The 27,466-nt window shown below is 46.1% G+C and overlaps 1 protein-coding gene across 1 annotated transcript; it reads right to left on the bottom strand.

Moving 5' to 3' along the window:
- Window positions 1-473: 473 nt before the first annotated feature.
- Window positions 474-13,661, bottom strand: GREM1 (gremlin 1, DAN family BMP antagonist). The gene is made up of 2 exons (XM_037056138.1): window positions 13,490-13,661; window positions 474-4,481 (listed from the first exon to the last, which is right to left on the bottom strand). The coding sequence occupies exons 1-2, from the start codon at window positions 13,654-13,656 to the stop codon at window positions 3,926-3,928; spliced, it is 723 nt and encodes a 240-aa protein (XP_036912033.1). The 5' UTR covers window positions 13,657-13,661; the 3' UTR covers window positions 474-3,925.
- Between the last annotated feature and the right edge of the window lie 13,805 nt (window positions 13,662-27,466).

Genomic DNA, 27,466 nt, shown 5'->3' with positions numbered 1-27,466 from the left:
TTCTTGATGAAGGTAACTAGCCTGTGGCTTAATACTTCCAAAGGCAGGGAGCTCCCATCTCGTGCCAGCTCATGGCACTGCCAAATTGCTCTCATCAGAAGGAAGATCTTCCTTCTACTGAGATGAAAATCTTTCTCTCATTTTTCCCTTGAACACCTCCAGATAAAGTTATTATCATATCTGGACAATTCTTCCACTATCTAAAGGCTTCCCATAACCTTTTCTCACTCTTCTCTCTTGCTCTGGGGAAGAGGTTGGCCCATTCCATTGCACGCCAGCTTTCCCCCTGCCTCTAAGTGCCTGAGGGGTCCCACTGACTTCAAGCCAGATCTGGAAGGTCCAGGTGGAAGAAATAAATTCCCTTTGAGGTCACAAGGGAATTGTTTTCCTCTCTCCATTCCCACAAGTGAATCCTTGCACCACCTCCACCCTGCGAACACTTCCAATTACACACACACACACACACACACACACACACAGAAGAGGTTCGATTTATTGACTGCTCTTTGGGAAAGATTATATAGAACATAATTTGAGTGAAATTACATTTTACTTACAGATTCATAAGACTTCAAACCAAATGAACTTCTATGATCCTATCCAATCCCCTCTCATCCTCATACACAGCAAAGTACCTCAATTGTAGTTTATATAATTCTCTCTTGTTTTTAAATGATTAAAGCAGACATAATACACAATGCAGTTGATATTAAATATCTTGAGAATGACAAATCAATAGACTACTTTCACTCTTAAGCATTAACTCGTCACTTATAAATGTTCTGCACACACATTTCTCACTTTAGATTTCTCCTTAAAAGGACTTGTGAACTATTCGCTATTATCTGCTATTTGTTTGTACACACACATTGTAAGTCTTCCAAAACAGCATTTAAAATTATTCTTAATATTGCCTCAGAAATATTAACCTTTAAGGAACATTCATTTAAAAAATTAATAAACGCTCAGGTCTTGACTCTGCGATGCGCATCCTGACATGTGAAGACCTCGTCATTCCCCGCCGACCAGGTAAAAGCGCCCACAGCACACAACGCGCCGGCCTCTTCTTCGCTCCACTCGAAGGAAGTCAGATAAAGGAGAAAACAAATGCTTGAAATCACAGTGACCAAAGGATTTGAATTAATAATTACATTAAATAACCATAACTTTTTGTTTAACTATTCACATTCCACACAGTGGAAATTATCCTTCCCTCCAGATTTTTCACTTACATTTTGATTTTTTTGAAGAACTACAATAACAAAAGAGAAAAAAATTACAGACTTGCAAGATGTGTGTTTTGGGTGTTTTGGTCATTCGATGCCAAGCACAAAGTATACATCATAAAATTCATGTTTGGTGTTTGGCGTTATTTTAATAGGAAAGATCAAGATTGCAAATATCTTGCCATTTAAAAAACATTCGACTATAGTAATGAAAAAAACCTATCATCATATCATTGGTGACTCCAATACATTATTTAACAGATATGGCACTTCAATAAATCCTGGAAGACACACCGTACTGGTTTTGGTCTTAATACAGGCACAGTAAGAAGAGCAAGCGGTTCCTTCTTTTGGCTAGTGCTGTGTTTTTAGGGCAGTTACGCCGATTATCCCAGTGAAGTTCATTTTGAGGAAATTCTCTTTACTTCAGCCAAATTCGACTTAATGCAGGCCTGCGGTGCACGCTACTACCAGACTACAGCTGCCAACTTAAGTCATCTCTTCTTAAAACACAGTCGCACGCTTGTGGCAGAGTTAAAACAAGAGAAATTCAGTGCCGGCTGGTTCTGAATGTCTTTTCCCCCCTCTCTGGCATGGTTTTACATGTTTAGTTCTTTCCCCTTTCTCTTCCTCTCTCTCACCCTCAAAATTCTGGCTTAGCATTTGCGTGCTCAGTGAAATCCATTCTGTGCTGTAATGTTGGATAGAAAGCTCTGGGGCAGGGGCATACAGTGTATACGAAATGCACTGACAAAGTGTCTACACAAATTTGCCTAGTGTAATAGGACCATCAGTAGTGAGTTTAAAAGTTTCAAAATTAGACCCAATATTTTGGGTGTTCAAAATAACTTCTGCCTCAAAGTATGGTTCCTGTTCAGTTGTTAATGGGAGAACACTGAACCAAAACAAAAATAATATAAAAACAGCCTCTTCAGTTGCAATGAGTCTGTTAAATGCTGGAGACTTGAAGAGCAACTGAAACGCAAGTCAGTGGTGTTTGTTTCCGATGTTACTTACACATGACTTGGCTGGTGAGGCTGAGACAGTATGAAGCAGAGTGTTGTGGGGAGAGGGGACAGTTTACATATAAAACCTCAGGCTTGAAGAGAACAGGTTCGCCAAACTGAAAATGCAGTATGGTTCACCCACACCACACTTTGGCCATTAGATAGACCCTAGGTAGGTATTGCCAGTAGCCCAAGTTCAATGAGAGGCCAGTCTCTACTGGCAGGGTCTGAACAGTTCCAATGTTGTTTGAAACCCACCAGCAGTAGGGGACCCGCTTATGAAGCCAAATGCTCTGATTTCTTACCCAGAGTTTCCCACTAGACCCTCAGAGAATAAAGGAAGAAGAGGGAGTCGTATTATTCATGTCTCCTCCCAGACATTAACCTACTCCTTAGCCAGAGGCAATCTCCTTTATTTCCTTACTCCCCTCTGCTCTCCAGCTCAAACTCCTATCCACGGCTAAAACAAAGAGACCCAAAATATACTACCAGCTAAAATGGAGCAGGCCCTAAACACTCTCGTTAGCTTGGTTCTTCACTGTGGGGTACACTGAGCAGAGGCAGAATCTTTACAGAAAAGGACGTGGCTCTCAGAAGCATTACACAGCAATAGTGACCTGGGGAACAGATGATTAGAACCAAGCAAAAGAAATGAGAGCCTTCTGCTTAAGAGGTCTTTGTTCCTTTCCTACCCCTGTGTAGGGGGTTCTGGACTTGTACTGTTCACCTGATGGGGCAAAGCAGGAAGGATCTGTTTTGGCTTAGCTCATTCACTTGGTTCTGAAACTAGCTGGGTCAGTATTTATGTTTTAAGTTTGTATTGGATTCCACCTAGTTTCAGCACATCAGAGTGACAGCCAAGGTTAATGATCTTATTTTTTGCAATTTCATTTCTCCTCTGTTCACTTGGGTTCCAGAAGAAAAAAAACTTACTTATGCAGGGGTCTCACTGTGTTTTGGGGTTGGTCTTCCGAGACCCTGCACATCTCCCTAATGAATTCTGGTGGGTCCAATTGGTCCTCATGTTCAATCCCTCTCTTTTCTCACTCCACCTTTCTTACCCTGGCTTCTACCAGCCTCCCCCAGAGTCTGAAAGGTCTTCCAAAAAGGGAAACATTTACACCCATGGTCAAGTGAGGTAATTTAGAACCCTTGGCAAATAGGAGATTAGACTGAAACAGTCACTGAGATCCTAAGAAGGGACTGACTATGGAAGGGAGGAGGAAGGCAGGGAGCAAGCACGGGTTGAGAAACCTTCTCCAAGTCTTACACAGCACTAGCACAGGTCTCCGCCCTCGGAGCAGGCTCTCACATTAACATTCATTCTAAAGAGAGATTCTGGTCCCCAGGAGGGCACATGGAAGACAAAGGCAGAAGCAGAATTCATCCCTGTGCCTTTTAAATGTGCCCTGGGTGGAGCGGGCTTTCTGTGCCACACCCTATGGAAGCAGATTCGTTTAGGTAATGGGAAGTGCCCCCCAGCAGAGACTGTGTTTCCTCTGGTGTCTGCAAACAGCCACAGGCACCTCCGCACACTCATGCACACAAACTAAGCACTAGCAGGCGCCTGTCAGGAGGCAGCTGGTTGTTCTTCCTGCCTCTAGGGTTAAGCCAAGTTCGAATCAGGGTGCTTTAGGTCTGGCTCCGGGCCTGCCTGGGGCTGCATCCCTAGGGCAGGCGGGGTGCCCAGGCTTAATCCAGATCGATGGAAATGCAACGACACTGCTTCACACGTGTCACCCTCTTCTTCTTGGTGGGTGGCTGTAGTTCGGGGCAGTTGAGGGTGACCATCATGGTGGTGAATTTCTTGGGCTTGCAGAAGGAGCAAGACTGGAAGGAGCCTTCCTCCTTCCGGATGTGCCTGGGGATGTAGAAGGAGTTGCACTGGCCATAGCAGAAGCGGTTGATGATGGTGCGGCTGTTGCAGCCCTCCTCATGGATGGTCTGCTTGAGCGGCTGGGTTTTGCACCAGTCTCGCTTCAGGTATTTGCGCTCGGTCACATGCAGGGCCTCCTGGCTGGACTCCAGCACCTCCTCCCCAGGCATGGCAGTGCCTCGCCCTTGGCCCCGCCCCCGGTTCCTGGAGCCCGGCTGCTGGGGAGACTGAGTCTGCTCAGAGTCATTGTGCTGGGCCTTGTCTGGCGGGGGGATGGCGCCCTGGGACCCATTCTTTTTCCCTTCAGCAGCTGGCAGCAGGGTCCCCAAGAGGAGAAGCAGGGCTCCCACAGCGTAGGCGGTGCGGCTCATGCTAAAGGAGGGAAACAGAGAGGGAAGCCAGGAAAAATAGGTAAGTTAATTAATTAAAACGTTAATATTGCTGTGTGCTGCAGGACACCATTTGGGTCAATAATGGACTGCAGATACAAAAAGTGGTCCTGTAAGATTATAGTGGAGCTAAAAATTCCCTTCTGCCTAGTGACATTGTAGCCATCATCACGTCATAGCCCAATACATTACTCACAGGTGCTGGTGTGAACACACCTACTGTGTTGCCAGTGGTTTAAAAGGTGAGCGCACACCATTATGCACAGCCCATCACATTGATAATGATACAAGACTAAGTTTCTGGTTTACGCATCTACTGTGCTGTTTTTATTGTTAGAGTGCACTCCTTCTACTTACAAAAAAATGTTTGCTGTAAAACAACCTCACGCATCTTGTGTTTACCAGGTCTCTTGATTAAACCATTTTCTCTTGTGCTTGATTTAATCTCATGCTGTTTTGTACAGTAACATGCTGTATGGGCATGTGCCCTGGGAGCAAGAGGTTGTGCCATACGACCTAGAGGCATAGCAGCCTAGACCATCTGGGTTCGTGAACTCTGCGACGCTGGCCCACGGACGAAATCGCCTACTGTATCCCACGGTTAAGCAGTGCTTACAATGGCAGCCAATGCTTTACCAGGGACCTGTTAAACATTTTATGTGAAATACTTCCTTTAGTTTCCACAGTATCTGCTATGGGTTGGTACTATTACCCCTACTACCTGGCTGGCCCCCAGACTGTGAGGTAGCTTGCCCAAGGTCACACAGCGAGTGCATCCGGATGTGAGCTCAGCCAGGGCCCACCTCTTCACTGCCTGTGCTCCCACAGGAATTGCTTCCCAGCTTCTAACAATGGCTACGTTTGATTTTGTATTATGGTCACTTACTGTATCATTCTTTTAAAAAAACTTCTTTATTCATCAATTTTAGGGAGAGAAAGGGAAAGAGGAACATTGATTTTTGTTGTTCCACTTACTCATGCATTCATTTGTTGATCCTTGTCTGTGCCCTGACTGGAGCTTGAACCCACAACCTCAGAGTACTGAGAGGACACTGTAACCAACTAAGCAGCTTAGCCAGGGCCCCTGCATTCATTCTTGTATTTGTCAGCATTTAATAAGTTCCTGCTGTTTCAATGCCAGATTACCTTGTACCTCTTTGGGGAAACATTTTCTATCTTGCTTTATAGCAAAGAAAACTTAGCCTCACTACCCAGGGGGCTTCACCTGCCAGGAGAGTCTCTCCGTCTCTCCCCCGGACCAGCCTCAGTGCTCCCTGAGCTGTGCCTCATTCACTTGGCTGGACACTTATGAGATGTTCGCTGTCCTCAGGCACCGGGAGGAAACGAGTGGGGGGACCAGAAAGCACTTGACAGAAGGGAGAACATGTCACAAGAAGAGCCGCAGACCAAAAGACTCATGACTGAGTTTCTGTTTGAAATGCTAGAGCAGCAACTTGCCATCTGACCTGAGGAAAATTCCATTGCTTGTCAATAAATGACTTCATTTAAGCAAAGCTCCCAAGACCTTCTCTCCCCAGATCGGCCGTTCAGATCAAACTTGAGGTAAAAGTCAAAGCAGTCTGAGAACTAACCAAACGTGTCGCAGCACTGCAGGCAGAATGAATGGCTCCACCAGGAAGATCTTCTAACTCAGCCTCCTCTGCCCCTCACTTGCTCTCACTTTTAAACTGAGAACAGATATTCACTATGTCATTCTTTACACCAAAAATATACATTTTTCTACTTTCAAGGGTGAAATACGTCATTCACATATACATGGGCGTGTGTATAAAATTTAGAAGGCAGAAAATAGGCACAAGAGACCAGATATGTGCAAATATTTACATTAATATATGCCACAGACATGTTGAATGTACTAGAGACTGTGAGTTAAGGGGGATGGGTCTGGACTTAGATAATGATGAAGGAGGGAAGTGGCATATAGACAATGACCAAAAAAATTAAAAAGCAGTGATGCAGAGGGAAAACTGATGTCCCCCCCCCAAAGAAAAACAACAGTAAAACAAGGATGGAGGGGGAAGAAATAAATGGACTAAGGAATGTCAATCAGAGAAGGTAGGGCAGACAGAGAAGGAAGAGGAGGAGGACTGGGAGAATAATATTTTCAAAAGGAGGGTGCAAGAGAGAAGCATTATGTCCTGCGACAGAGCTTCTCAAACGTGACTGTGCAGGCAGTCTCCCGGGACATCGTTAAAATGCAGATTCTGATTCAGGCGCTCTTCCTTGCGAGCAAGCTTTGACTAGGAAGGCCTGTAGCCCTTGGAACCATGGGGCACAGAGGGACTTATCAAAACGGGAACGGACTTTTCCAGGAGAGTAGTTTTAAATGCACAGCCTCCCTCCCTAGGCCATCACACCAAACCTGACCTGGACCCCCAAGCCTCCCTTTCCCCGGCCCCTCCGCGGTTTCCTGCCATTCAGCACAGAGCTCGGAAGCACCCGTTCCCCGCTCAATTCCTGTGGGAGCACCGGCATTCCAGGTGATAACCACTAACTGCAGTTCAACAGTAACCGCATCGTGCCCCGCCCCGGAACCGTACAAGAGCGTGCTATTAGCTAGTAGAGCAATTACTTTTCACAGACAAAGGGCAGCATGGGAATCCACATTCTTCAAGGGACATCCTCTGTCAGTGAAGACCATGCAACCTAAGGATGATGTCAAATTCAATGAGGACAATTAAGTGTTGAATGTAAAAGATTCCTAAATGGCACCATCTTCCCAACATCAACCTAATACTCTTGGGCAAGTTCAAGTTTGGAGCTGATAACGTGTAGCTCTCTGCTCTGACTGTACACTCCCGGGCTTTTGTCAGTTTATGTTACCACATAAACTCGGTGCTTTAAACAGAGCCCTTTTGCCTCAACAACAAAAAAATTAATTCCCTTGTTTTGTCTTTAAAAAAATCCCTCATGAGAGAAGTTCAGTTATAAAACAGTGCTGATTTTCTCCAGAGACCGAAGAGCTTGAGCCGTGATCCGTCTCCTCCGCAAACGCAGGGGCAGGCGAGAGTGGGTTCACAGTTGAGACACAAATAAATAATACAATAATTAATAAATAATATAAGAATAAACTCTGCCTTTTATGTACTCACAACTGTAAATGTATTTTTGCCCAGTTTCTGCTATGGATTCAGTTCAGTGTCCACGGCCAGGATCTGAACTAAAGCAGTTTCTTTTCTTTCTTTCTTTTCTTTCTTTTCAAACTCATCCCAGAGAAAGAGAGGAAGAGAGAGGAAGGGTAAAGACACACAGAGAAAGACATCAATTTATTGTTCTACTTATTTACACATTCATCAGTTCTCTCCGACGTGCTCTCTCCTGGGGTGGAACCCACAGCCCCAGCTGATCAGGGATGACTCTCCAACTGACTGAGCTACCCAGCCAGGGCAGTCTCTGCCCATGTCGAAGAGGGGCACACAAGACAGCCCTAGGCCTACACCCAAGGCCTTCCCCATCCCTCCGGGACAATTCAGCCCTCCCTGAGTAAGAGGGTCAGAGCCACATCCCAGAGGCCAATCTGAGACTGACTGGGAGTGTATGTTGACTGCATGTGACAAGTTCATGTAGGAGGCCATCCCCTCCCACAAACATCTATCTAAAGATGTCACTTTTTTCCTGCAGACCAACTTAGGGCCTTCTTTGTACTCAGCTTTTACTTCCTGGCATTTTCACATCTGTAATTAAATAAATACCTAATCTGAGAGTCACAAGGGCTTACTCATCACTTTATCCTCAGTGCCTGGCACACATTTAAGGTGCCCTTAAATGAATGATTATTACAGACCACATTGATTTAAAGAGTTCCCATTCTTTGCCTTTTAAAACACCTTCCCACAGACCAAGGAGCAGCACAGCCAGTCACGATTCTTTTGTTCTCTCCCTCATCACAGCGAACTCTCCTTCCAGTCTAGGTAAACCCCACACAGCCGCCTCTCTTTACCTGACCCCACGTGGAACGCCATGGGGTTTTATTTTCTAATCAAAGCTATTGTTTTCACCATGGCAGAAACCAACAATAAAGCAGAAAGTCGAAAATTGGTCGATTGTGGTTTTCAGTTTTAGTTTGGACAGAATTCCTATGGGAGCATGGGAGCCCCATAAGCCAAAGGGGTCTAGAATGACAGGCTGTTTTTTTCGTTTTTAATAAGAAAAGTAAATTTGTCTCCAAATAAGATTTATTGGATGTGGAAAATATTATGAAATGGTTTCTTGTTTATAAAAAGCCTGCTCTTCAAAGATCTTCAGCATTAATTGTGAGGTTTTGGAGTTCTTGAGCCTTATTAACTAGTTATTCGGAGAGGAGTGAAAACCACCTTCTGGAATGTTAGTCAACAGAGACCTCAGCTTCTTAGCGATCAGCATTTCGCTAAGCAGTGCTCAGAGGGACTCTGCTTATTCCCCCTGAGTAGGGTGAGGGGGGGACCCCTGGAAGTAGTGCCAGAACCACTGGCCTATCAAGTCATTGTGGTTAATACCCCAGCCTCCCTCCACACCAAACTGGCCACGATGACTCAGTGAAGAACACAGGACGGTTTTGCTCTGGAAATCCCATTTGTGCCGCCACCGAACGAGCTGCACTTTGTAAATATCCTAGCCATGGAGGAAATCAAGAAGATGTGAATTCCTTAAGGACAATTCTTTTCCAAACCAACACGTCACAGAGTGTCCCGTTATCAAAACTCAACCCAAACGCTAATCCTGGTTTACGTTCCTATGAATTATCACCGATGTCCAACCATGAGCTGCAAACATTTTTGGTGATTGGCATTCATGAGACGGCCCACTCATGCCATTAAATTAAGGCTGCAAGTCATGGATCCAGAGACCTCCCTTAATTTTCCTTTACAGACAGTATTCTTCCTTTCAAACCCTGCCTTAATTTTCCCTTAATGCATTTCTCCAACAAGTGATGGGACTATATTGTCATGGTAAACTTTCTCTGTTCCTGTTCCCCACCAGCAACACCCGTCTGCCCCCCTTTTTCCGCTTCATGGCTGCCTCCCTTCCCTCCAATCCACTTGTCCCAGAGGATACAGATCCTCTCAAAGCAGGTCTTTTTTACCTGATGCCACCCTCCATGTTTCCCTTAGTGATCAAGGGCAAAGGCTTGCATGTCAGCTAAACCAGGCTGACCACCTCTCTCCTGTGTGGGTCATGGTAATTTATTCTAGTCTTCACAAAACTTGACGACTATGCCATCGAATTCTGAGGAATCCAAACCCAAAATGCTAGGTATGACCTGTTTCCAGTGTTCTTGGTACCTTTGAGAAAATTTAGGCCAGTTCCTTTCCGCCCTCTTCTTGCTGTATTTCTCACTTTAGCTAACTGACCTGCTTATTATCATCAGTTAAATAGAGTGTTCAGTGGGAATTACAGTGAAGAGTAATGGTCACCAAGCCGGATGTCTGTGCCTCAATGCCTGATCAATTCCTCCTGGTGAATAAAGTTTTAGAAAGACATTCAACAGTCACGACATCAAATTTTTCTCCCAGCATAAAAAAATAATGGAACTAGCAGCAAATATTCAAGTGCAAGCCAGATCTGAAAATACCCCATTCCTTTTTCTCAGGACTAAATCTTTGACAAGGGCAAGGTTATTTTTATTTTGATCTGTTCTTTAAAAAAAAAAGATCAACTTTTAAAAATTAAGTCGAGAATTTAAGAATACACTGAGTTGATTGGTTTTTTTTTCCAGGCAAGTTGTATAAGAAGAGGCGGCATTTGGCAAACCAGTGGACCGGGACGTCTCATCCTGCACATGTAACAAGTCCCCTCACCATAACCTCCTTATCTTGAACCCCATTCAGGTTAAATCAGACTGGGGCCTAAGATCGCATAGGATACAGAAAAGACCACCTAAGTTAGGCATCCCAGGAGCTCTAAGCTCATAGGTGGGGAGTGTGTGTGTGTGCGTGTGTGAAGGTAATGATTGTATAGAATTCTTGTGGTCAACAGGAAATAAGTTAGAAAGTAATAAATATTAAATGTTCACTGAGCAGCACGACAGAGAGACAGCCAAGTTACACGTTCTGTCTTGTAGTGAGAGATGTATGTGTGTCCCCAGGTGAGTGGGATTTAGGATTTAATTTCGGTACCACCTGTAATATATCCTGGCGCTGTAGAACGTTACTCCCTCTCCCAATACACCGCTGATAATAAGAGTCACCTATATTTTTTAAACCTTTACTATGCCAGGTTATTATGCTAAATTCTGAGCAAATCTTATTTATTTTCCACAACAAACTATGAGATAGAGAATATTGTCTTTATTTGCTCAGATAATCCAGATTCAGAAATTAGGAATCTGCCCAAGGTCAAACAGCTCCCAAGTAGGAGAGCCCAGGTTGGAGTCCAGTTCCATCTTGCACCCAAACACATGTTCTTAACCACTGGACTGTGGACACCCAGCACAGCATTTAACAAGGGACATGGGGACTTGTTTCTAATGCAATAAAATTTGAAGAATACCTTAAACTCAAATAATTATCTTTTTTATCTTCATGTTCACTGTGGAGAAAATTCATCTCAGGAATCACTGTTGGACTTTCCTCTTCGAAGAGCACACGTTAAAATGAAAGAAAACTCCTTGCAGATTATGACGCGGGCTGGTAAGACCTGTCTGATCTGTGTCTTCCAGGGGATGCTCCGGTCACCTCCCCTACCTCCTCCCACACGCCCCTCCATAAAAGGCCTGGGTTTACCTGTTCTTCACTGCTTTGCTGTTGTTGGGAGAGGGGTGCGTGGCATGAAAGTTCTTGGAGTTATATCACCTTTAGTACTTAAGACTGGGGGCTTCAGTTTATAGACAAGGAAGGCAATTCTCCTTCAGAGATGCAGGGACTTCATTAAGTCTCTACTCTCCCCTGGGTAAGCAAGCACTCCCCTAAAGACTGTTAGCCAACTTGGATTCCCTATAGATTATGAGTTACCAAAACATTTCACTCAACATGAACTTTAAGAAAATAGGAAACCTGTGAAATTACAAAGTTTACAAAAGACTTTAATTTCTAACTGACCCAGAGGTTAAACACACACACACACACACACACACACACACACACACACACACAGACTATGGAACTAAAGAACCTTGAAATAATCAGTTAACCACCAGAGTGTGCAATTTATTCAGTGACAGTAATCAAATTACTCACCGTTGTAGACCTGGGTGTGCCAAAGAGAAGATGATAATCCATAGTTTTCTTGAGATCCTCCCCTCATTGCTTTGAAAAATCAACCCCTTCAAGTCCCTATGCCCCCTCCCCCACTTCCAGGGGGAAGAAGAAAAGAAAAAGAAAGAGGAGAGGGAACTGGAAAGCCCTGAGGAGAAAGAAGACGCCTCGCCCTGGGACGGGGTTATCTTAACCTCTTCTCTGCTATTTATTTAACTTGTGCAGCAGCCAAAGGAAGTCACTACTCAGGGGTCCCTGGGACAGTTTAAATCCCTGGTGACCCACTTAGCACAATATATTATTTTTATCAACTCTTGTCCTGGTAACATCTAGAAGGAAAACATAAACAGAGGCGTACCCCTCTCGGATCTGCACTTTCCAGCAGGAGTTCTAATTTACCTACCAATGGTCGCCTCTCTATCCTTGTACCATTTTTTTTCAAGAGATTTTAACCCCTAACGTTGAGGTTATGCTTCTGTCTAAAAGAGCCTGGGTTCGGAGTCCGCGGGGGCATAGAAGGCGGCAACCGAGTTTAACTGGGAAGTACATCAGTGAGGCAGGCTCTGGGTGCGCGGGAAGAGCTTTATTGCAAAGCCTTGGTCACCTCCAGTCTGTCCCCGCTTTGCCCGGGGACCATCACTGTTGGTGAGGAGAAAAAGCCAGGCTGGGACGCCCCCCGCCCCCGGTAGAGCTGGGATCCGAAGACAATGCCAAGCCAACCCGGGGGCGAGTCTGTACTTCCCAAGCCTAATATCTACAGATGACTGTGGCCGGTGAGATGACAGCCCCGAAGCTCTTGCCCTTGCTCCTAGACTGCAGAGAGGTCAGCGGTGTGACTTAGGAGGAAGGAGAGGAGGAAGGACGACCTGGGCGTCGGAGCCCGTGACCAGCCTCCTGCCTACAGTCCCGTGTGGCCCGTCGCTAGCGAGGATCAGCAAGGCGCGGCGAGGTGGGGCCTCTAGCACACAAACTAAGGGGGGCCGCGGAAGTGGGACCCGACGGGTTGTCGCTGCCGGAGCCCGGACGTCCGAGATTCAGCCCAGGCGAGAGTGGGACGGAGAGAAGCCTAAAACAGGGAAGCGAGTGCCCACGAGTGCGCAGCCAGCACGTGGGCGCGTGCGGTGTGAGCATTAGGGCTCTCTGGAACCCGCATGAAGGACCGAGAGCCCCGCTCTTGCGCGAGTCTCCATCTCACCTTAAGGATGGGCAAATGGTCCCAATCGCTGATTCTCCCGATCCATCCTCAGCTCAAGTGGCATTAACGGCGCTCCGATGGGAGCCCCGAGGGTAGCCTAGACCCAGCGCCCCGCCTCAGATACATGGGACCCTCTCAGTGCGACTTGCCCCTCATTGTGCTGCGGAGCCGCAGGTCCCCGCTGCTCCCCACTGCTTCCGCCCACTAGCCCTCTGCCCGCGCTCCCGCCGCGGGGGACTCCGCGCCCGTGCGGTGCAGGCGCGGTTGGCGCCGCAGCTGCTACGCGCACTAGGAGCACGTTAGTGGGGCTCTTGATGGGGGCGTGGAGGGTGGAAATGGAATGCGGAGCCTTCGCTCTGGCTCTTGACATCCTCTTTGCCAGCCTTTCCCTTTAAACGGTACAAGGCGAGATCATGGCAGCCACAACCTTGGCAGGAACGACCCTGCAATGGCTGTCCACGGCTCACCCCGGAAAACCGCAAGGCCTCGGTCTATCCGCAAGGCTGGCTGCCGCGCCTCTGCACCAACCGGAACGCAAGAGTCCTGCAAACCTCTGCTCGCACGCGCACACACGCACACCGGGACCCGCGCCTCCGAGCTCACCTGTCAGTGCGGTGGGTAGTTGCGGCCGGCGCTCTGGACGCGTGGCGCGGTTTGCGGCCGCGGCCGGAGCCGCCCGGGTTGGGCGCGGGGTCAGCCGGACAGAGAGTAACGCGCTGGCTGCACACTGGGTCGCCCGGTCCGCGGACGGCGCACGGAGTGCGGGGCATCGCGCCGTCTCCCGTTTAAAAGCCGGCTGCCCAGCGCGGCGCGGAGGGCCGCGCCTCTCCATTGGCCGAGAGCCGCCGCCGCCGCCGCGGGACCCGCTATCCGCCCCCTTTCCCGGTACTGCCCCCGCCCCCGGCACCCCGCCTGCCTCCCCGCGGGGTCCCCACTCCGCCTGCCTCGCCTCTTTGTCTGCTCCCCCGCCCAGGCCGGCTGGGAGAGGTCACCCCAGGGAACAGCTCCTGGAATGCACAGCAAATCACATTTTCCGCTCCCGTTGTGGGGGGAAGCACGGGAGGAAATCCCCCCAGGCTCCCGGCCCCTCATTCCTCCTCCGCCCCAGGCCCGGGCTTTTCTCTCCCCGGCTCCGCTCCGCCTGCGTCCGTCCCGCGACGGGCTGGGTCGTGGAGACCGCACGGGGAAGAGCAAGCTCCGTGGGGCCGGGACAGATTGGGCGTTTCTTTCGCCGTGGAAGGACAGGGGCTACGGGATGCTGCGGTGGAGCGGTCGCCGCGGCTCCGCTCAAGGCCTCCAACTTCGAAGGCGCTGACCCCGCGCCCCCTGTTCACCCCGGCGGGCCCGCGGGCCTCCGTCCGGAGCCTGTGGCCAGCTCGACACCCCCGGTGCCGTGTCCGCCACGGGTTCTTTCGGCTCAGAAGCTGGAGGCCTCGGCTGCGAGTGCGCGGAGAGGGATCACAGGGAGACGGGAGAGGAAACCTAAAAGTCAAAAGTCAAAAGTCAGCTTTTCCGTGCCTAAACCCCTTTAAAAGGGGAGAGGACCGTCGCTAGGAGAAGAGGTTTCGTGTGGCATGTTAAAGATTAATAAATCTGGAAAATAAAACGTCAGACAAGGAAATAACTTCCCAGAAATTTAAGACAAAACCTCCGAATGTGAAAAACCGATGTCACATTCTGTATTCATTACTGAGAACACGAAGAATAGAGGCGAACATACCAAGAACATATTTTTCGAAAGATGAGCGAGCATTTTTTATTTGTCCTTTGAGCTTGAAAATGGGTTCCTAACAGAGGCGGTGACTTTTCCGTGGAAGACAGAACCCGCGCAAAAATCAGCCCGGCAGCAAGGTCCGTCTGCCGACCGCCTCCCGCAGGGGGGTCAGATGGTGGCTTTGAAAAAAGTTTGTTATAGAAGGAAGTTTGAAGGTTTCTGCACTCACTGACTAAAGCAAAATAAACAAAACAATGAAACCCATCAAAAGGTACTTAAGAAACATTGGTGATTTAAGTACTTGGCTAAGAAAACAAAACAAAACCTCCAAATGAGAAGATTGCCCCCCCCGCCCCCCACTCCCGGAGTGGGCAAGCGGTAGGCGGGTGGACAGAGCAGTGAACACTTAACTTACTAGATGCTATTAGGACCTGGAAATGGATTTTTCAAAATAAATGAAACAAGAAGGAAATCCGCATTAATTCTGTGTTTAGAGGATCTTCGTTGTCTGAATGGTGTGTGTTTTTTTTTGTTTTTTGGGTTGTTTTTTTTTTTGGTGGGAACGGCACTTTCTCCCGTGAGCATGGTGCTGCACTTCAAATGATTCCAGTAATTTTTTTGTTAAATTTTCCCATGAGCCATGCCTTGCGTTTGCCTGCAGGGTGGGAGCATTCAGCAGGACTTAAAGATTTGTCCCGGTGGCGGCTGCAGGAGAGGTCAGGACTCCGAAATACGCGGAGCGCAGAGTCAATTAGCCGTCAGCCCAGCCCACCACCGATCTGTCCTTTCGGTGTAAACTTTTCCTCCAAAGAAAAGGGGACGTATTTTGCAAATCCCTTAACTCGTTCTAATCTAAGAACCGATGCTCGAGTCGCTTGTTTTCCAGACTCATATAAGCTACTCCGAACAAAATGACAAAGAAACGGCTAACCTGCTGAGTTGGAAGTCCTTGTTTCGGAGCCCTGACTCTGTGGCTTTGCACGTCTCCGTCGGAATCACTCCGTCTAGTCAGCGTGGCGGGCAATCACTCTGGTCCCTCTTCAGGAGGCCCCTGGCACCACGCTCCGTGCCACTGAGACACTGCGACCCTCCCCTCCCCTCCACCGCACGACTCTCTACCCCGTTGCACTGAATCCTTTTTTTTTGTCACTTCTCTCCCGGCCACTGGACTGTAAGCTCCAGGAAGGCAGAGACGCTGCCTGTCTTTGCCACTTTGATTACATGAGAGTCTGACATAAAATGAAGATTCAGTGTATAGTTGTGGGTTGGGCAAGTTCAGCAGCACGTCCCCACTAACTAGGATCGTCAACGCAGCGGGACCGCGGAGGCTGTCACCGCAGGAGGGGGGTCAACACGGGCCCTCTCCTCGCGGCTTACTGTCTACTATGCTCACAAATATTTAGATAGATGCCCCGGCTTTTTGCCTCATACTTGTGTTTCCACGGCTCTCAAGCAGTCATTGCAAACCATTATCCAATCAGGAGGAGGGCACAGGAGTGAAAGCTCTTCAGCCCTCTTTAACCATAATCACATAATTGAAACCTGCCCTCAGGAAGGGGGGAAAGAAGTAGGATAATTCCATGTAGTCGAAGTCAACATGTTAAACCTGAGACCCGAACAATGATCCATAAATGATAGACTGCACTTACGGAAAGTGCTTTCAAAGGATGAGACTGTGGTGAGAGGTGTAGATGCTGCTCAGCTACTGGCTTGTAAAAGGAAAAGCCCGTTTCTCTTGATCGCTCACCCATCCGTTACACGTGTCTTCGTCTGACACCCCAGACGCTGAGAGAGAGCTGCTCTCCAGGCCCGGGGAGGGGGGAACCTCCAAGGCCTGCTCAGGGAAGTTTTCCTTAGAGCCGCTGGGGCTGTTCGTGGCTGTTTAACCTGATTGTGAGGCTGTGTTTGCCATCTAGTGTTTTTTCCCCTTTGAGCACTTTATTTGTTATTTCCCCTCAGATTTATTGGGGTATAATTGGCAAATGAGAACTGCATATATTTCAGGGGTACAACAGGATGACTTGAGGTACATGTCCATTGCGAAAGGATGACCACCGTCAACCTCATTAACACAGCCATCGCCTCACAGAGTGGCCCTCTTTTTGCGTGAGCTGAGAACACCTCAGATCTACTCTCTCAGCAAATGTTCATATCACACAGTCTTATTAACTAGAACCAGGCTCAGAACTTACTGATCTTGTAAGTGAAAGCCTGTGCCCTGGACCAGCCTCTCTCTGTTTCCTCCACCCCACCCCCCGCCCCCCACAGTCGCTGGCAACCACCTTACCAAGAGTTTGACCATTTTAGGTTCCAAACAATGAGTGAGAACATAAAGTATTTCTCTGATCTGTATGACTTGTTTCACTTATCATAAAGTCTTCCAGTCCACCCATGCTGTATGAAATGACAGGATTTCTTACTCTTCTAAAAATGAAAAATATTCCATTGTGTGTGTGCATATACACATGTACATATGTGTGTGTACACATTGATGTGTGTATATAGGCATGTGTGAATATATGTATATGTGTGTTTTCCTTTTTAAAGTTCTTATTGGCTTTATTGGGGTGACATTGGTTAATAAAATTATATAGCTTTTGATTGTGCAACTCTATAACAGATCATCTGTACACTGTACTGTGTGTTCACCATCCCAAGTCAAGTTTCTTTTTATCGCCCTTCATCCCCCCTTCATCCTCCTCCACCTTCTCCTACCCACCTTTTCCTCCCATAATCACCACACAGTTGTCGGTGTCTGTGAGGGTTTTTTGCTTAATCCCTCACCTTTTTTACCCAGCCCCGAAAATCCCTCCCCTTTGACAGCTGTCAGCCTGTTCTCTATGAGTCTGTGTCTATTTGCTTTTTATCTATTTTGTTATTTATTTTGTTCCCTAGATTTCACATGTAAGTGAAATCATACAGAACTTGTCTTTTCTGTGACTGGCTTGTTTCACTTAGATAATACTCTGTCCACCCATGCTGTCACAAAGGGTAAGATTTCCTTCTTTTTTCTCACAGCCAAGTAGTATTCCATTTTGTAAATGTACCACAGCTATTTTTTTTTTAATCTAGTCACCTCCTGATGGGCACTTGGAATGCTTCCACATTTTGGCTATTGTAAATAACACTGCAATAAACGTGTGGGTGTGTATATTCTTTCAAATAAGCATTTCAGTTTTCTTTGGATATATTCCCAGAAGTGGAATGGCTGGATCATAAGGCATTTCCATTTTTAATTTTTTGAGAACACTCCATACTGTTTTCCACAGTGGCTACACCAGTCTGTATTACCACCAACAGTCCATGAAAGTTCCCATTTCCCCACATCATCGCCAACACTTGTTTTTTGTGGATTTAGTGATGATGGCCATTCTGACAGGTATGAGGTGATATCTCATGGTGGTTTTAATTTGCATCTCTGATGATTAGTGAATTGAGCATCTTGCCATATGTTTGTTGTCCATCTGTATGTCCTCTTTGGAGAAGTGTCTATTCAGATCACTTGCCCATTTTTTTATTGGATCAGGTTTTTTTTCTGTTGTTGCGTTGTATAAGTTCTTTATAAATGTTGGGTATTAACCCTTTATCAGACGTGTTATTGGTGAATATGTTCTACCATCCAGTGTGTTGTCTTTTCATTTTGTTGATGGCTTCCTTTGCTGTGCAAAAAACTTTTTAGTTTGATGTAGTCCCATTTATTTATTTTTTTCTTTTGTTTCTTTTTCCCAAAGAGATATATCAGATAAAATACTTCTATGAGGTTTTGGTCCTCATAGCAATATTTTTCAAGGTTTTGGACATGAGAAATGTCCAAGGTTTTACTGCACATGTTACCTTTCAGGATTTTTATGGTTTCAAGTCTTACATTTAAGTCTTTAATTCATTTGAGTTCATACTTTGCATGATGTAAGAAGGTGGTCTAGTTTCATTTTTTTACATATATCTGTCCTATTTTTCTAAGACCTTTACCCCATTGTATGTTCTTATCTTCTTTGTCAAATATTAATTGACCATAAAGGCATGGGTTTATTTCTGGGCTCTCTATTCTGTTCCATTGATCTGTATGTGTATTTTTATGCCAGTACCATACTGTTTTGATTACTGTGACCTCATAGTGTAGTTTGATATCAGGAAGAGTGGTTCCTCCAATTTCTTTTCACAGTTTTGCTGTTGCCATGTGGGGCCTTTTGTGGTTCCATATAAATTTTTTAAATATTTGTTCTAATTCTGTGAAATATGCCATTGGGATCTTGATAAGAATTGAACTGAATCTATAGATCGTTTTGGGTAGTATGTACATTTTATTGATGTTAATTATTTCTATCCATGAACACAGTATACACTTCCACTCTTTTGCACCTTCAATATTTTTCTTTGGTGTCTCGTAGTTTTCTGAGAACAAGTCTTTTACATTGTTGGTTAGATTTATTCCAAGATATTTTTGATACAATAGTAAATGGGATTATTTTCTTAGTTTTCCTTTCTGATAGTTCATTATTGGTGTATTAAAATGTAACCAATTTCTGGAGATTTATTTTGTATCCTGTTACTTTATTGAATTTATTTATCAGTTCTAGCAATTATTTTGGTCGAATCTTTGTACAGTACCATGTCACCTGCTGTGTCCACCATCTGGTATTGGATTGAAGAAGAATAAAGCCCTTTTTCTCATTTGAAACTGACCTTGTATGCCCTTCCTAAAAAATGTGATAATGAACTTGACAATGCTTAAAGGAAAAGATATTTGCAATGATCAAATAAATGTCAAATGATTTATATCCAGAATAGATTTCTCTCAAAAATTAATAAGAGAGAAAGTGGAATCTATCTGCACTGTTGGTGGGAATGCAGATGGGTGCAGCCACCGTGGAAGCAGTACAGAGTGTCCTCAAAAAATTAAAAATGGAACACCCTTTTGTCCCAGCGATTCCACTTCTGGGAATATATTCAAGGAAACCTAAACACTGCTTTTAGAGAATATATGCACCCCTATGTTCACTGCAGCATTATTTACAATAGTCAAGTTTTGGAAGCCAGTGGGAGAAAGACAAATACCATATGATTTCACGTATATGTGGAATCTAATGAACAAACAGAACTAACAAGCAAAGTAGAGACAGACTCTTAGATAGAGCAGGCTGACAGCTCTGGATGGCGGAGGGATGTTGGGGGTGGCATGACTGAGCAAAAAAGATAAAGAACCCATGGACATGGACAACAGTGTGGTGACAGTGGTGGGGGGCAGGAGGTGGGTGGAGGTGGAAGAGGGTACAACGGAGTTAAATGCAATAAAAATACAATGAAAATAAGCTATTAAAAAAGAAATAGCCACTTAAAAAATGAATAAGAAAATTATTCCACAAATAGCCTCATAGGAAAAAAGGTTAGCAAAGCATACAACCAGGCCCTCACAAAAGAAGAAACCCGAGCATGCAATAAACATTAAAAGGATGCTATATTACACTAGTAAGTTGAGGAAATGCAAACTGAAATAAGAAGACACCCTTGCTTATACAGCAGATATGCCAATATTTAAGTCTGCCAGGACCCAGCACTGAAAAGGGTGCCGAGAAGCCGGTAGGTAAATGCACTGCCGTCAAGGGGTCACTGGCACAACCATCTCAGAGCGTGACGTGTCCATCTGTGGTGAAATTAAACACGCCCCCAGCCTACCACCAGCTCTTCCACCGCTAGGTAAACACTTGGTAAGAACTTGCGTGTGTATGTGAGAGCTGGAAACTCGTGTGAGCACTTCGATGGCACCGTTGTTTATAACACTCTTGGTGTCCATCAACAGGATACGGCATGAGAAGTTATTTTATTCATATAAGATGTTGTATAGACCTCAGAATCATCGTGCTGTTTAAAAACAAGCAGTAAGTTGCAAAATGATAGAAGCAGAATGACACCATTATGTACATGTTATAATAAACATATAAAACAATAGTATAAATTGTTTATGAAAACATATGTGTTCACATAAATGTATAAATAGTGGATTGGAAACCAGACCTTCCATGGCGCCCACCAGGATGGAATGGGAGACGGGGAGATCCAGGATGGAAAACAAAGAGACTTCAACTTTATAATGTTTTAAACGTGTTTGTTTCAAAAAATCTTGAGATAAATATGACAAAATATGGACAACTCTAATTTCTAGGTGATGGGTACATGGGTAGGTGTTAGGTAGTGTCTTGACATATAGTTTTTATTTTTCACAATGAAAAGAATAATCTGATCTTTTAATCACAATTTCAGGTGATTCCTGTCATCATTAGAGCCCCGAGGACCTGTGCGTCCTGTGTGTCCTCTGTAACCAGCTCCAGCCCGGGTAGGCGTGTTTTCATGAGCTCAGACCGGAGTTTGCGTATCTGCTGATCTTCCTCCTCCTGGAGAGGGTTGGCTCCTGGTTATCCACCTTGCTCTCTACACATAAGCAGTAAAATGTTTACCAGCTTGCTGTGTATGGAGAGTGCCTATACACGTGATAATTCGGAACAATGCTGCCAAATAAAGCAGGTAAAAGGAAGAATCATGCAGACCGTTTTAATTCAATTCTGACCTAATTCCATACAAGTATTTATTGTATTTGTTGCATGCACATTGCAGTGAGCAGAAGGATTAGCATAGCATATAAAACATAGCCATAGCATAGCCCTGGCTTGGCTTGTGTGGCTCAGCGGTTGAGTGCTGGCCTGCTAACCAAAGGGTCACCAGTTCGATTCCCAGTCTGGGCAAATGCCAGGTTCCCCGGTAGGGGGCACACAAGAGGCAACCACATATTGATGTTTATCTCCCTCTCTTTCCCTCTCCCTTCCCCTTTCTAAAAAATAAATAAAAATGTTTTTTTAAAAGGTGATAGCACAAAAGGTATAGCATAGTCCTTCACAGTCAATATGTAGCCACAGTAGAAAACGCACTGAATTTGGAGTAAGAAAAATCAGAATAAACTCCTGTCTCCTCCTCCTCCTATGAACCATGCCCCTGGGTTAGATATTTAGACCCTCAGAGCCTAGATTCAATCATCTATGCTATAGGAATGGTAATAATACCCGCCTCCGGGTGGGTGATGGAAGTAAGTAAAATAAGCTCTGTGAGAGTGCCAGACCCGTGACAGACGCCGAGTAAACACAGCTCAGTGGGAACTGAAACAAAGACAGTGAAAGCATGATATCAACATGGGTTGTGTCCTATGTATCTTTATATTTACAGTTCATAATGCAGTGGGTGCCACATAGTAGGTGTTTGCATAGAGGAAAGGAAGAAAGGGAGATGGGGGGAGGGGAATGAAGGGAGGTGGAGAAGGAGCCACAAAGGGAACGACGGGAGGGAAAAGGAAGGGAGAGGAGGAGAGGGGAACCAAGGGGAAGGGAGGGGAGGAGTGATGCCACTCCATTAACCGGCACAGCGACTTCTATCTTTGGTAAAACCAGTCGGTGATAAGAAACCCCACAGAGTGGCACAGGCAGAACAACGAACTCCCCTGGCTCTCTTTCGCCCGCTTCCTAACAATCAGTTAACTAAAAGTTACTGCTCTCAGATTGTTTTCGCTGCAGCGGCAGAATTTGAGAGAAAGAGGTCAGAAGATGCCCAGCCCTGTAGCAAGAGAGGCTGGAAGTCCCAAGCCCAGGACTGCTGGCGGAGACGTGGGAGTGAAGCGAGTCGCAGGGCTGAGACAGACGCCTTTCTCAGCGTCCGCACGCCCAGTGCCAGGATATGAAGGAGCCTGCTGCGCACGGGGCTCCCATCTTTGTCTGCAGCCTGGGTGCCTCGTCAAGTCTGAAAAGTTTCTGTTTGGCTTGAGATCTTTGACATGACCTCACTCTTGGAAAACAATTGGATGGGACTTTAATCAGTGGTTGATTTTCTGCTTTCCCTTGGGGATTGAACTGCTGTGGTTCTTCATTTTCTCCACCTTTTTTAGGTGTATTTCCAAGAAATCTCCTTCTACTGCAGTTGTAAAAGGACAGGGCCTCGGCTCTGCTGAGGATGTTCATTAACCCGAAGGTCCCGCGGGGCACCACGCTATTGTCTCTGCTGCCTGGCTCCCCTTGCCTTACTGAACTTATCTCCAGCCTTTGTTCCCTTGAGGTCTCTGCTATTTACGAGGAGCCACGTCTTAAGATTTATCTTTTCACTTTTTTTTTATAAGCATGGAAGCATCAATGTAATTTCTATCCAAAAAGTCACTGTACTGGTTGATTACAGCTTTGAAAAGATTTTATAGCATTATAAAGATATTATAAACTCATCAGAGAAGACTTGGAAAATAGAGAAAATACAAAGAAAAAATTTTCCCATAACCCCACAAATAACCACTGTTCACACACAAACACACACACATACATATATGTGTTTTCTTTCCAGTTATATAAAGTATGTGTGTCTACCTTAAAGTGGGTTTTTATTAACTAAATAAAGGGTGAGGCAAAAATAGGCTTCCAGTTGCTCATATGGAAAATAGTACAATAATTAATAAGTAATAATGAAGAATCAACTCTGTGTTTTGCATACTCACAACTGCAAACCTGCTTTTACCCCACCCTGTGTACGGCTCTCCACATGTCAGTTAATTTGATCTTCACAGCAATCCTATGACGTTGCTACTATTATTTGCTCTTTTTCAAGGTGAGGAAATTGCTACCCACAGAGGTGGTGTAACTATGTCAAGAGTGCACACCTGTGTGAGGCAGCGGAGAGTTGGATTTCCGCTGATATCTGTGTTCCCTCCACTCACCATCTGTGCCATTCACTGCACAGTTAGAATCTACACCATGCACTGAGTTAGAACTGACACCCAAATGTCATGATTACTCCACAGAAAACCACTGCAGCCCTGGCTGGGTGACTCTGTTGGTTGGAGCACCATCCCATACACCAAAAGTCTGTGGGTTTGATCCCCGGTCAAGGCACATACCCAGGCTGCAGGTTTGATCCCCAGCTGGGGTGTGTATGGAAGGCAACCAATCGATGTTTCTCTCTCACATCAATTCTTTCTCTCTCTCGTTTCTCTTCCTCTCTCTCTGAAATTAATAAACATATCCTAGGGTGAGGGTTAGAGAAAGCACCCTAAATGCTAAGTGATTTAAATAATTCAATAGCTAGTATTGTCAAGACATTTGGTTGTATAAAATAGGAACACATATATAAAAAATATGAGTTTGGATTCTACATGACTTTACTTAAAGAAATTCTGAACCATTGAAAACTCAGATAAGCCCTATTTTATATAAATACTGCCTTACTACCATTATAATTGTTGTTAGTGACAGTATTCAGGTAATTTTTTAATTAGGAAGTCTTGTAAATTCAGCGTTTTGGGGTTTGCTCAGGGCGGAGAAGCATGGAGCTGAAGATGAGAAAGGAAATTCAAGACCTGCTTTCCTTTCTAAACACCAGTGTGAGCTGGGTGCCAGTGCATCCTTGACTCACAAAGGGCCCAAATTTAAATCTCTTTGAAATCCTAGTTCCTCCTTCACCCTTCCCTCCCCTGCTTAAGAGTGGATCATCTGGAATATGACTTCTTATTCCTTTTTGAAAGAAAGACAAAAATGTAAACCGTGGGCTCCTCACTGCTTATGTCAGAGCGGTACATGTGTGGTTTATATAAACCAACCATTTATCTATTAATGTTTGTAAAGAGCTTTGTAGATACAAGGCATTTGGGACACACTCTCTAGAGAAATGTGGTGCTTTTGGAGAGGGGGTCAGTAAAGGAAGAAATCAGCAGCAGGAGAGACGCCTTTGTGCTCGCCCGTAGGAGAATGTGGAAGGAAATCCCCAAGATGAGCATGGAGCTGCTGTTCCCGTGTCGAAGGCTGTGGCAGGAGGAGAGAAACGTTTCCCAGGAGACACGGCAGCCTTGCCTGCACCGTCCGTTTCTGTTCTCTCACTTGTGTGTGCTACACGAAAGAGAAAATAAAAAGAACATACTTTGGACTGGACAGCATCGCCGTGTGTCCCCAGACCCTGGCTTCCAGATGATGTGCCGTGTGTCTCCCACGGGCAGCAGGGCTTTCCTGCTGACAGGTCACCTGTTGGCCTGAGCAGTGAGGGGCTCTGGGGCCCCCCGGAAGCACTGTCTACCTGCCCAGCTTGTTGTATGGAAGTGCAGGGCTAAACACGGAACAGGCTCTTAAAGTTCGGCAAGTGTGGTTCTTGGCCAAGAGATGTAGCGCCAAAGAAGAAAATAAATCCCAGTGCTTCCCTGAGCAGCCACTCCACCAGCCAGAGCAATCCATGAGTGTCCCTGACCAGATTAGATGGGCTGCCCCGGACAAACCTCTGTGGCCACCTCTCAGCACCAGCAACCTCAGAAAGCCTGCCTTGCCCAAAGCTCAGGGCAGCAGCCTGAGCTCCTGGTCATGTTCCCAATCTTCCTCGAAAGGAGAGAGGGAAGGGAGAGAGGGAGGGACCCCGGGAAGGGAAGGGATTGTTCCTTTACAATAAGAAAGTCACGTTATTTCAGAGAACAACACCTTTCCTTAATTGGTACTTACCCTTTACTTTAGCTCTGTAATCCTAAGTGTCTATACTAGGAGCAATTATTACTATGTGAGCTCAGCTAGGGAAAAGAATCTTGTCACCAGGAAGAGGAATTTCAAAGGGAGAGTTTGCTTTCGATACAAACATTTAATACAGGTATAAAGCTGCAGAAATACAGCCCTGCGTATGAAAGGACAGGAGGCTGAGCGGCAAGGGTCTGCCTCTACCTGCCGTGGGCAGTGCTTGACCGGCGCTCTCAGTGGGACTTTCTGCACATCCAGTGCTTGAGCCAAAGTGAACCACAGACTGGTCCCCCCTCCATGCCTTTGCTCCTGCTGCCCCCCCACCGCCGCCCCACTTAGAGCTTCTCATTCTGCTCAAGTCATCCTCTTCCTTCGGGGCTCCCTCTCGGACCACCAGCCTTTCCTCTGATTTCTGTTGTACTTCAACTTTACTGTGGCCGCATGTATCCTTGACCTATCTTCTTCCATGGAATGTAGGCTGCTTGAGGACTGGTGCCATTTCTCTCCTCATCCTGGAGTCCCCTGCGGGCCAGCGGAGCCCCCTGAGCAAAGAAGATGCTCATCCAGCAGATTCTTGTTGAACTGGAAGCAAGGATTTTGCTTAAAATAGAGGAGGCTGAACTGAACTGGAAACTCATTCCAGATCTCCACAGTCTTCCATTTTACTCCGTTACCTGAGGGAACTGTGTCAGAACCACTGTTGGTATAAGAAACATCTAAAACTGGAAAGAATTGTTATGCGTTTATTTGAGCCAAACCGATGACCTTTGTGGGGCAGCAAAGTCTCAAGGGATTGAGAACTTGCTCCAGAGGATGGCGGTTTTGCAGGAGGACCTGTAAGGAGGGGCTACATGAAATTCATTGGTAGTAAATTAGGGAGGTGAGAAAAAGCAAAGCAGGAAAATCTCTGGGACTGGATAAAAAGTAAAACGAAGGGAGGCATGTATCTTTTACATTGGTGGACACAGGATAGTTAATAATTAACATTTGTAGCACGTGGTGATGGTACCGGGAGAGCAGGCTAACAATGAGGGGTTCTGTGGTCTCCTGCTCTAGTGGGAGGGGTCTGACATGTCAAAGGTGTGTTGTCTTAGATGCATAACAACAACAGGCAGGTTCCTTTCAGGTAAAGATTCACCTTTTTCTAGGAAACTACCGGTGTAGGAGGGGATGACAAGCCACTGCCCACTTTTAGTTAGGATTTTTTCTGTTCAGACATACGTGGCTGCTTTGGCTCTCTGAGTTTGTGAGACCACCATGCAGACCCCACTTTAGGAGGTGGCCCCTTTTCAGCCTCAGTACCAAGTTCCAGAGTTCATTCAACACTTGTTGGCAGGTGATGGAGGTGCAGGTATCAAGCTTGAGTCGAACCCACCTCTTCACTGCCACCCCCCCTGTCCAGGTCAAGGTCGCCCCTTACCAGGAGGACTGCAGCCGACTCACTAATGCTCTCCCTGCTTCCACCCATGCTGACAGGCAGCTGCTGGAGGAAACTTTTGAAATCGCCTACCGGACGGTGTCTTCCCCTTGCCTAAAACCCCTTCCTCCTGGCTCTTACCACACTTTCAAGTTATTCCGTTTGTTAACTTGCTTCATTTTGTCATCTCCTCCACATGCCTGTAGGTTCTGTGGAGCAGCAACCATCTTCATCTGGGTCGCTGTCTCCCGCTTCTAATGTGGTGCTTGGAAAAGAGCCTGTGCGCACCAACATTTGTTGAATGAATAGATGAAAAGTATAGAGGCACTGTCATTCCCCCTCACAGTGTGAGCCTCGCTCCACCCCCCATTTTCCTCGCCCCAGCTTCTGGCTGCTGCTCTTTAACTGGAACTCACAGGAGCCTTGGGCAAGCTGTGGCCGGGGACCGAAGCCCTGCAGTGGAACCTCAGTCCTGAGCTTGGTTGTGGAATCGGAGACCATGTCCCCACGTGTGGAGGGATGGCCAGCAAGGATGGCACAGCCTCATTCTGGTCACCTCAGTGCATCCCTAATAACTTCCCTTGCACAACCAATCAGGAGACAGTGTTCCAAAGACCCCACAGAAGGAAGCTTCGTGGCCCTGCCAGATAGGTCAGCAGCTACCCTGCTGCAAACAACATGGTCAAGTTTCATGAGAAATTGCTGTTCACTCTTCTCCTTCTGTTTCTGGAGGAACGCAAAGACTTGTTGCTGGCAGCTCATTTTGTTTTCTTAGCCTGAAGAAATAGGGCGTAAATGAAGACAGCCACACTGAATAATAGAAGGAATATTTGCACATGTGACCAGGAATGGTGCACATTTTGCTACTGACTTCATTTTTTACAGTTTTTTGAAGCAGGGTCAGGGAACTAGCCAAGCACAATACATGTTCAGGGCATTCA

The sequence above is a fragment of the Sturnira hondurensis genome, unplaced genomic scaffold, assembly GCF_014824575.4.
Source record: "Sturnira hondurensis isolate 20B ecotype Veracruz unplaced genomic scaffold, ASM1482457v3 Scaffold0008782, whole genome shotgun sequence".
Lineage (NCBI taxonomy): Eukaryota > Metazoa > Chordata > Mammalia > Chiroptera > Phyllostomidae > Sturnira > Sturnira hondurensis.
The sequence above is the reverse complement of the archived record's forward strand: the minus strand, read 5'-3'. Positions and strand labels throughout refer to the sequence as shown.